This window comes from Mus pahari, chromosome 16, assembly GCF_900095145.1.
Source record: "Mus pahari chromosome 16, PAHARI_EIJ_v1.1, whole genome shotgun sequence".
In the NCBI taxonomy this organism is placed as follows: Eukaryota; Metazoa; Chordata; class Mammalia; order Rodentia; family Muridae; genus Mus; species Mus pahari.
The window spans coordinates 63,543,013-63,554,278 of NC_034605.1; the positions used below are offsets into that span (position 1 = coordinate 63,543,013).

General features: G+C 39.1%; 1 protein-coding gene and 1 pseudogene across 1 annotated transcript; one reads left to right on the forward strand and one right to left on the reverse strand.

Annotated features, from left to right (window-relative positions):
• Positions 1-139: 139 nt before the first annotated feature.
• On the reverse strand, positions 140-1,213 carry LOC110333704 (trophoblast-specific protein alpha-like). Its single transcript, XM_021215385.1, has 4 exons — positions 1,115-1,213; positions 671-790; positions 445-582; positions 140-148 (listed from the first exon to the last, which is right to left on the reverse strand). The coding sequence occupies exons 1-4, from the start codon at positions 1,211-1,213 to the stop codon at positions 140-142; spliced, it is 366 nt and encodes a 121-aa protein (XP_021071044.1).
• Positions 1,214-10,766: 9,553 nt separating this feature from the next.
• Positions 10,767-10,927, forward strand: LOC115065644 (annotated as a pseudogene).
• Positions 10,928-11,266: the final 339 nt, after the last annotated feature.

The window sequence follows — 11,266 nt, forward strand, 5'->3', positions numbered from 1 at the left end:
CTGCTGTTTTTGCTTGCCCTTGCCCCAGTTCACATCTTCTTTTTCACCATCAGGCAGTTCACATGTTGGGACAGGCATCTCTTAGACAATGGCACAGTGGCTGTTTCACTCGTTGCCTAACTTCATACTGCTCTCCATGTTACTGTAGCTGGAAGGAAAGCACATGTTGCATCAATTAGAAAAAAAATGTAGCCCAGTGGCTTTATCATAGTACCTCCTGGAATGTCTGCCNTTCANGGGCACTAGCCATGTGTAAAGCTCAGCAAGCAGTACATGTACCATGATCAAGAAGGAAAGGTAGTCACCTAAAACCCCATATCAACTTCAGCCACAATTCATGGAGCAGAACACTTAGGCAGTGGACTGCATGTTGTCTCACAGCTGATATAAATGAGGACTTCAGTTCCTTCTTGGCTTCCATGTGGGAATGCAACACTGTCATACCTGATTTGGTACAAGAAACCCATCGCCACTCTCTGCGTAATCCTCAAATTCAGGGACATCACCAACTGGCCGTGGTTTCTCCTCTTCCAACATTGGGTGGAAAATGTTAGTCATTATTTTCATGAGTTCTTCACCACTCTTCATGGGAAAAGCAAATAAAATGTTGAAAACCAACAGACTAACTGTAAAGATCCGAAGAGAGTTAAGCTGCCCAAATCACACTGACCAGCTGACCAAAGAAGGTTCTCGTTTCTATGTCGATGCCATCCTTCTCCTGGTCATTTTTGCTACTGTGCACTTTCATGATAAACTCATTCCACATTGCTTTTTTGAGTCCTTCTTTATCCTAGAAATGAGCATATGTGACAGCATTTCCTTCATATTAACTCTACCCTCAAGTCAACCAAATATATTTGCTGTGAGAGGTGAAGAGGAGCCATAGAGAGGGATCTCTGTACACTATAGCTAGCCTTTCTATGCTCTCTTCATTTCATAAATGTTGGCCTCCTTGTGTTCATAGTATACAACTTTAATCAACTTCTTGGTCATGGTTGTCCCCTAAGACCTCTTTTATGCCTATATACTGCTAATAGCAAGGACTATTCTCTGTGAGATCCCTTTGGACAGTTCCCATGTGACCAACCAGCCTGTCAGTTTCCTCATATGTTACTTTCTGCTCCTGCAATTCAGCAACCAACCACGCATCAGGGACTATAGCAGCTGAGGCCACTCCCAGGCACAGGATGACTAGGAAGACTGTAGGAGTCATGTCTCAAGTACCTAGAGGAAAAAGGATAAATCTCTGTCTAAATATTTCAAAGCTACTATTTTTTTAACTGAGAAATCAAGGCACCCATGGTAGATAAGGACTCTTTGAACTACTCCAAGTATTTATCTAAACGATGTGGAAAAGTCTAAGGATGTAGTTTACTTTCAGAAAATATATTGAGCTGTTCATGGTTCTAGGGATGGAAATAGCTAAGTCGTGTGAGCTTCAGTTTTCAGACAGATGTTCATGTACATCAAGATTCCAAAAGCTATTGCTGTAACAGAGGACTTAAGGCAGATCTGGTCTAGGATTTATAAAGACTAATGAGACTTCAAAAGGTGAGGGACATTGAACATCATCTTCCTCCCTATTACACAGCAGGAGCTACCAATTCTTGGACTCTCCCCTCTTGAGTGATGACAGTCTACTCTGTCCTCCCTGGAGAATGCAGGAGTGACAGCNATGGCTGATCCCTCTGGCCCTCCANTCTCACTGTGGCTCCTGAGTCCCCACTCACGGCCACAGAGAAAAAGAGTTTCACAAGGTCATGCAGTCAGGTATAAAGTAGACCACTCCCAGGATTCTCAGCTCAAGATTTTCTAGGTCTTCTGTTTTAGTCCCCCAGAAGACACCAAGTCAGGAGCAGGCTGCCTGGTACTCCTTCTGCACAGAGGACTCAAATTCTATTGGTATGGGAAAAAGTGATCCTAAGTGGGAAGTACTGGGTGTGGCTGCCATTGTTCAGGGCTCCAACTGGAGCTCCCTGTGACCAGGGTCAGACTTGCACTCAAAGGGAACTAGCACAAATTTGCATGCCTGAGGGGCCTCGTTATTCTTTGGATCTTCCATTCATCCTTTTTGCTTCTCTACACCAAGGCTCGTGATTGTCAGATTTTCTCTTGTGCCTCATTCTCCAGGGAGTTTCTCCAGGGCACTCCTCAAGTTGCCCATCTGCTCTGGCAGAGTCAAGGCCTTACCTGTGACGTCCAAGGCTGTGCTGTGCACTCCAGTGATTCAGCTCTTCAGAGGTTCCTGGAGTTCCAGAATCTAGCTGAGCTGCACACCCTTCAGTCTTTAAATCCCTAATTTCTGGCTACTAAGCACCACCCATAAGTCCTAATGTTTTTATGATTGGTTGTGCTGATGACACCATTTGGCTCCAGGCTCTAGGACTCCAGGCATTAACGAAATTGAAGGATGAAGTGTGGATTGTTGCATTGGACTATGGGGAGATTTGCATGAGTCAGTTTTAGAGGAAGGTTGGAAATGAGCTTTGAGGTCCTTGGCTCATTTAGTACCCCGATATTGTGCTTTGTGGGCTTCTGAAGAAGAAGTGGTCCTAGGTGTCTTTATGTAGCTTTTCAGTCTAACAATTATTTTGACTTGGAGGAAAGAACACCCTGGAGCGGTATGAGTCAGCATACTCAAGTCTAATGTCTCTTGAAGTACAGACCTCATGATACTTCCCCAGGATCTGAGTTGATCCAGGTGGGTCTCACAAAAATACATAGGGGAGGTGCTAGAGAAGTAGTTTTGCAGTTAACAGCACTTGCTGATCTTGTAGAAGACCTGAATTTAAATCCCAGGACTCTCTTGGAGCCCCCAACTGTCTTTAACTAAAGTTTCAGGGAATACAGTGTCCTATTGTTTTGCCTCTTTGAGAACTAGACACATAAATGAAACAGGTAAAGCACACATAAATGTAAAACGAAGTTAAATAAAAGTTGTTTAGAAAAGGTGGAAATAGCTGAGTGACCCCATGAGAAGACCAGCAGTCTCAACTGAGCTGGACTCCTGAGATCTCTCAGATACTGAGCTACCAAACAGACAGCATACACCAGCTGATATGAGGCCTCTGGCACATACATAACACAGGACTACCTGATCTGGCCGCAGTGAGAGAAGATGCACCTATCCCTGAAGAGACTTGAGGCCCTAGGGAGTTGGGGGATCTGGTTGGGTGAGGGTGGGGTGATGAGGACATCCTCTTGGAGATGAGGGGAAGAGGTAGGGAATGGGGAGTGGTCCCGGAGCAGATCAGGAGGGGAATGAAGACTGGAGTATAAAAGAGGATTAAATAATAATAATAATAATAATAATAATAACAACAACAACAATAATAATAATGCTAATAATAATGATAATAGTGCTAATAAAAAAGACAATAGTTAGGGTAAGCCTCTCTTGAAGCAAAGAATAGATAGTCAAGGGAAAATCCTTGAGTGGGACCAGGGATGAAAGGCTTAGATGAAGGACCAGGGATGAAAGGCTTAGATGAAGGACCAGGGATGAAAGGCTTAGATGAAGGTCTCCTAAGATGCTTCCATTGCTAATGCTTCCTTCCAGTCTCCTCGCTCAGAAATACTTTATCCTTTCATGCCTTTAGTGACAGATTTGTGATATATGAATCATTTACTAAAAGACTTTGCTGATAAATGCATAAAGGGAAATGAGAAAATGGAAATTTCTTCAGTTGCTCTTTCTGGGTTTGCCTTATGGAAATCCCATGTTCATCTTGAGGTTTAAGTTAGGACATCTTCTTCTTCTTCTTCTTCTTCTTCTTCTTCTTCTTCTTCTTCTTCTTCTTCTTCTTCTTCTTCTTCTTCTTTTGGTTTTAGAGACAAAGTTTCTCTGTGTAGCCCTGTCTGTCTGTCCTGGAACTCACTCTGTAGATGAGACTGGCCTCGAACTCAGAAATCCATCTGCCTTCGCTTCCCAAGTGCTGGGATTAAAGGTGTGCGCCACCACTGCCGGGCTGTTAGGACACCTCTTAAACTTCAATGCTAAAATGTAAATTAAGGAGAATGTAAGAGTGTTTCAGGTTAGAAGAAAACACTTGTACATAACCATAAACTCTAAATAGTACAATCCACAATTTGCAACCAGGGGAACATGGCCCATTGAATCAAGTAAGTAGGGCTAATGCAGGCTCACAGAGACTGAAGCAGCAAGCATGCATGGAGCCTTCTGTGTTAATAAGTTATGGTGGTCAGCTTGGTGTTCTTATAAAACTCTTAACAGTCGAAGCAAGTGTGTCTCTGACTCCTTTGCCTGCTTTGGGTCTATTTCTCCTCTTAGGTTGCCTTGTCTAGCCTCAATATGGAGGCTTTTGGCTTGTCTTACTGGGCTGTGTTTTTTCCTGTCTGGCTGTCATCTCTTGGAGGCTTGATCTTTTCTGAAGGGAAATGGAGAAGTGGATCTGGGGCTAAGGAATGGTGGAGAGAAGCTGGGAGGAGTGAGGAGAAGGGTCATTGTGGGTGTATTGTATGAGAGAAGAATCTATTTTCTATTTAAAAAGGCTCAGAAATATTGCAAACATTGTATTTTTATCAGTCGCATAAACACATACACCTACACATATACCTACACACATACATACATTTATATATCTATATATGTATTTCTATCTGTATGTATGTTTACATCTATGTCTATTTCTAGGTCTCTGTCTATATCTATGTCTCTATGTCTCTATGTCTCTATATCTCTACATCTCTATCATCTATCTATCTATCTATCTATCTATCTATCTATCTATCTATCTATCTATCTATCTATGTAATCTATATATAAATATCTGTATAGGTACCTATCTATCATGTGTGTATGTATGTATGCATGTATGTATCTATCTATCTATCTACATAGCTATGCATCTGTATATCTATATAGCTATCTATCTATATAGATATTTATCTTTATATATACCTATAATCTGTATCTCACACATTCATTATAGAAATTATTTTCCAGAAAAACAACTACCTTACCACTTCCACAATGTTTTCAATGAATATTTTTACTATTCATTCAAAACTTAATCATAATTTACATATTTCATACATATCATAATTTATAGATTCTTCTGATTGAGACTAATTTGAGCACCACCCAGAAACAGTGTGTGATTTGTCACTTTCATTCTGTGACACATGAATTGTATAAAAGTTCCCATTTTAAGTATTGTAGATCAAGAGCTCAGTGGCACTAGCCTCTTAGAAGCCCACTAAAACATATAAGCAGTGGGCCTGCAAGATAAACCTTGCAAGATAAAGGCATCTTCCACAAAGCCTGGTGGCCTGAAGTTAAGTGACTCAATGGTAAAAGAAAACCACTGGCTCCTGTGTGCTGTCCTCTGACCTCCACACACATGCCCTCCCCTAAATTTAAGATACACATACACACACACACAGAAATCTATGTCTATATCTTTATCTATCTATATCTTTATCTATCTATATCTATATCATCTATATCTATATCTATCTATATCATCTCTATCTATCTATCTATCTATCTATCTATCTAAAGAAAAGATATCATTAAATGATTAAATGTGGGCTTTGAGCATGTACTCATTTCTAGTGTTCTCTCTCTGATTGCTCTCAGTGACTGCTCCAACTGTCAAGTCTGTCACCTTCTGCCATGATAATCCCCTTATTATGAACTCTAATCCATTGGGATCATCTGCCAAGGTAACCCTTTCTTCCATAAGTTGCCTTGGTCATGATGTTTCACCAATTCAAATGTTTCACAATTTTCTGTATAATATTTCATAAACATTTAACACCAATTTTTTTCTGTATGCTATTTCAGGAACATTTGCTTGCTGTCCATGTAAATGGAGAAAGAAGATCCAATGACCATCTCCTCTATGCTACCAAATATGCACAAAGTCTTAATTTGACTCAAAGAATTTGTAACACAAGAAAAAAAACCAGTGATGGATGCTTAAGATAGAGAAATACACTATGGTTGTTGTAAGTCATTGGGATACTTATTTATACAAAATCTGTTAAATTATACTTATATCATTTTAGTTAAGGTCTCTAAATCTAGTTTGAAGCCTGTCTGTGCAATCCTTTGTATAATTCTGTTCTTCCAACAGTTCTATTAAGTCAGTATAGCATAAACCTTTGTCCTTACCTACATGATCTTCCCTACGTGATCAAGAGTCTCTTTCTCCACCTTTGCCCTAGGTTATATCCCCTCACATGGTCAACAGCAAGATTGCTCTAGGTCTGTCTAGACATCATTTCCTTCTTAACAATTTTCAATCTACTGAGACACAGTGTACTCCCTGCAATAATATTTGCATATCCAACTACATGTGACATCATGCACCCTCTCCTCTTACTGTAGGACTTCATACAAATGACTTCTGTAGCTATAGCCTACTCTTGAATATAGTTTACCTAGATATTTTAAATAAGTAATTATTCAATCCATAAATATATTTTAATAAGAAATTATGACCTAATTTCTCTTAAACAGAAGTTCAGTACGCTTTCTTTTGCTTCTCTTTCACTAGAGAAGTAGGCACTTTAATAAAAAAAGGCCATGTTCTGAATGATTCTGAATCCTCAGTTCCAATAACTTCAAGAGTTATGGTCTACCTATGATCCCTCATGATCCTAGAATTGTGTTTGGAAAGCAAATGATCTTGTTAGATGGAAGGTTGACTGTGAAGACGCTAAAGCTCAACTTGTATTTCAGAAGCCAGCAGGACCAATGCTCTGTGCTTTTTCTATGGACAGGAGGACAAAAGCCTATGGTATTGATGGAGCACCAGCAACAGGTCAAAGAAATGTTTATAACTAGCTAAGAATATCAAACTATTGAGTTTATTTGGTTTGATTGCTTAAGCTTGGATGAAAGGCTTTTTGCCAGAGAATGAGTGACCCTATGTAGCCACACCATCCAAAAATCCCACAGCATCCTAGGTGGTAACCTAAGGCACTGTATTCCTGGAACTTCCTCCACAACTTGGGGAGTCAGAGATATTTACAAGGTCAGAAAGCTTCTGAACCTTACCAGAGTCACAAGGTCCACTCCCAGTGTTTTAAAAGCCATAATCAGCTCAAGTTGTAAATTCATTCTATAATGAATATACAGCTGGTCTTAAAGTAAGTCAGACCAGTGGGATCCAGGGACACAGGCACTCTGCCTTTACCAGTGACATAGGTTCCTTCTAGTCTGGGCTGGTGCCCTGAGCAGACCTTGGTTATGAACTACATAGCCAGTCCCATAACATCCAGAGGAAGCTCCACTCTGAGGGGCTCTAATTTACCCAGGATCATAGGATCACAGGATCACAGGAGCTTGGCCACATCAGGATCTCAGTGTCCAGAGGCAGCTTGACTCTCAGGGGCTCTGATACACCAGGGGTTCAGGATCCCAGAATCTCAGGACCCCAGAAGCACAGGATCACAGAGACAGCTGGACTCTGAGGAGTTCTGACACAACAAGGATCACAGGAAAGACAGGCTCCAGTCAGATATAGCCAGGGCAGGTAGCATGAGATGTAACCAGAAGGTGGGTACAAGAGCATAAGCAACAGAAAGCAAGGTTACTTAGCATCATCAAAACCCAATTCTCCCACCCTAGCAAGTCCTGGATATACCATCACACCAGGAAAGCAAGATTCAGATGTAAAATCACTTCTCATGATGATGATAGTGGACTTTAAGAAGGACATAAATAACTCCCTTAAAGAAATACAGGAAAACACAGATAAACAGGTAAAAGCTCTTAAAGACGAAACACAAAAAGTTCTTAAATAATTACAGGAAAACACAATCAAACAGGTGATGGAAATGAACAAAACCATCCAGGACCTAAAAATCGAAATAGAAACAAGAAAGAAATCACAAAAGGAGACAACCTTGGAGTTAGAAAATCTAGGAAAGAGATCAGGAGTCATAAAAATCTTGAAAAAAAGAGAAGTCATAGATGCAAACATCACCAACAGAATACAAGAGACAAGACAATCTCAGGTGGAGAAGATACCAGAGAAAACATTGACACAACAGTCAAAGAAAACACAAAAAGCAAAATGTTTCTAACCCCAAACATCCAGGCTTCATTTTCATTAAACTCTAAAAAGTCTTTAATTTCTTTCTTTATTTCTTTCTTGACCAAGTTAATATTGAGTAGAGTGCTGTTCAGCTTCCACATGTATTTTGGCTTTCTATTATTTATGTTGTTATTGAACATCAGCCTTAGTCTATGGTGATCTGATTGAATGCATGGGATTATTTCAATATTTTTGAATCTGTTGAGGCCTGTTTTATGACCAATTAAATGGTCAATTTTGGAGAAGGTACCATGTGGTACTGAGAAGAAGGTATATCCTTTTTTTTCTTTTCTTTTTTCTGTCTTTCTTTCTTTTTTTTTTTTTTGGATAAAGTGTTATATAGATACCTGTTAAATCCATTTGTTTCATAACTTCTGTTAGTTTCACTGTGTCTCTGATTAGTTTCTGTTTCCAGAATCTGTCCATTGATGAGAGTGGGGTGTTAAGTCTCCCACTATTATAGTGTGAGGTGCAATGTGTGCTTTGAGCTTTATTAAAGTTTCTTTAATGAATGTGGATGCCCTTGCATTTGGAACATAGATATTCAGAATTGAAAGTTCATCTTGGTTTATTTTACCTTTGATGAATATGAAGTGCCCCTCCTTGTCTTTTTTAAAAAGGTACTCAATAAAATTCTCACAGACCAAATCCAAGAGCACATCAAAACAATCATCCATCATGATGAAGTAGGCTTCATCCCAGGAATACAGGGATGGTTCAACATATGGATACCCATCAATGTAATCCACTATATAAACAACTTAAGAAAAAAACACCACATGATCATTTCATTAGATGCTGAGAAATCATTTGATAAAATCCAACATCCCTTCATGATAAAAGTCTTGTAAAGATCAGGAATTCAAGGCCCATACATAAACATAATAAAAGCAATATACAGAAAACCATTAGCCAACATCAAACTAAATGGAGAGAAACTTGAAGCAATCCCACTAAAATCAGGGACTTGACAATGCTGCCCACTCTCTCCCTACCTGTTCAATATAGTACTTGAAGTCCTAGCCAGAGCAATAAGACAACAAAAGGAGATCAAAGGGATACAAATTGAAAAGGAAGAAGTAACAATATCACTATTTGTAGATGATAGCATACATACATGACCCTAAAAATTCCACCAGAGAACTCCTAAACAACTTCAAGTGAAGTAGCTGGATATAATATTAACTCAAACAAATCATTCTCTACACAAAGTGTAAACAGGCTGAGAAAGAAATTAGGGAAACAACACCCTTCACAATAGTCACAAATAATATAAAATGCCTTGGTGTGACTCTAAATAACCAAGTCAAAGATCTGTATGATAGGAACTTCAAGTGTCTGAAAAAAGAAATCTAAGAAGATCTCAGAAGATGGAAAGATCTCTGATGCTCATGGGATAGAAGGATTAATATATTAAAAATGGCTATCTTGCTGAAAGCAATCTACCTATTCAATGCCATCCCCATCAAAATTTCAACTCAATTCTTCACCGATTTAAAAAGGCAATTTGCACATTCATGTGGAATAACAAAAAAACCTAGGATAGCAAAAACTGTTCTCAACAATAAAAGAACCTCTGGTGGAATCACCATTTCTGACCTCAAGCTGTACTACTGAGCAATTGTGATAAAAACTGCATGGTACTTGTACAGCAAAAGACAGGTAGACCAATGGAATAGAATTGAAGACCCAGAAATGAACCCCCCATACCTATGGTCACTTGATCTTTGACAAGGGAGCTAAAACTATCCAGTGGAAAAAAGACAGTATTTTCAACAAATTGTGCTGGCTCACCTGACAGTTATCATGTAGAAGAATGCGAATTGATCCATTCTTATCTCCTTGTACAAAGCTCAAGTCTAAGTGGATCAAGGACCTCCATATAAAACCAGAGATACTGAAACTTATAGAGGAGAAAGTGAGGAAGAGCCTCAATGATACGGGCACAGAGCAAATATTCACAAACTTCTGTTCAGCAATGGCTTGTGCTGTAAGATCAAGAATAGACAAATGGGACCTCATAAATTTGCAAAGCTTCTATGAGGCAAAGGACACTGTCAATAAGACAAAAAGGCCAACAACAGATTGGGAAAATATCTTTACCAATCCTAAATCAGATAGGAGACTAATATCCAATATATATAATAAACTCAATAAGTTGGACTCTAGAAAAGCATATAGCCCTATAAAAAAATGGGGTACAGAGCTAAACAAAGAATTCTTGACTGAGGAATACCAAAAGGCTTAGAAGCACATGAAAACATATTCAACATCCTCAATCATCAGGGAAATGCAAATCAAAACACCCTGAGATTCTACCTCACACCAGTCAGAATGGCTAAGATCAAATACTCAGGTGACAGCAGATGCTGGTGAGGATGTGGAGAAAGAGGAACACTCCTCCACTGTTGGTGGATTGCAAGCTGGTACAGCCACTCTGGAAATCATTCTGGTGGTTCCTCAGAGAAATGGATATAGTACTACTGTAAAATCCAGCAATACCTCTCCTGGGCATATACCTAGAAGATGTTCCAACTTGTAATAAGGACACATGCTCTACTATGTTCATAGCAGCCTTATTTATAATAGCCAGAAGCTGGAAAGAACCCAGATGTCTCTCAACAGAGGAATGGATACTGAAAATGTGGTACATTTACACAATGGAGTACTAACTCAGCTATTAAAAAATGAATTTATAGCTTTGCGCAGTGGCAGTATCATAGCCAATCAGGTTTATCTGAGGCACGATTATTGCTAATTGAAAAAAATGAATTTATGAAATTCTTAGGCAAATGGATGGTTTTGGAGGATATCATCTTGAGTGAGGTAACCCAATCACAAAAGAACACACATGATATGCACTCACTGATAAGTAATTAGTGCCCAGAAACTTAGAATACCAAAGATACAATTTGCAAAACACATGAAACTCAAGAAGAAGGAAGGAAGAAGTTTAATAACGTTCTTCCTAACATTTTAGTGACAATCTTCTAAAACCTTCGAATCTCAATTGTAAATTTTATGGGGAAGCACAAAATAATTAGTCCAAAAATTTCCTGGACTGAATAATGGTTAAAGTATTACATTCACTGATATCACATTGTATTATAGGGCCACAATGACAACATCAGCATATCATACCAAATAACCTATGAACTTAAGGAATGGAATTCAAGACTCAGAAATAGTCACACAGA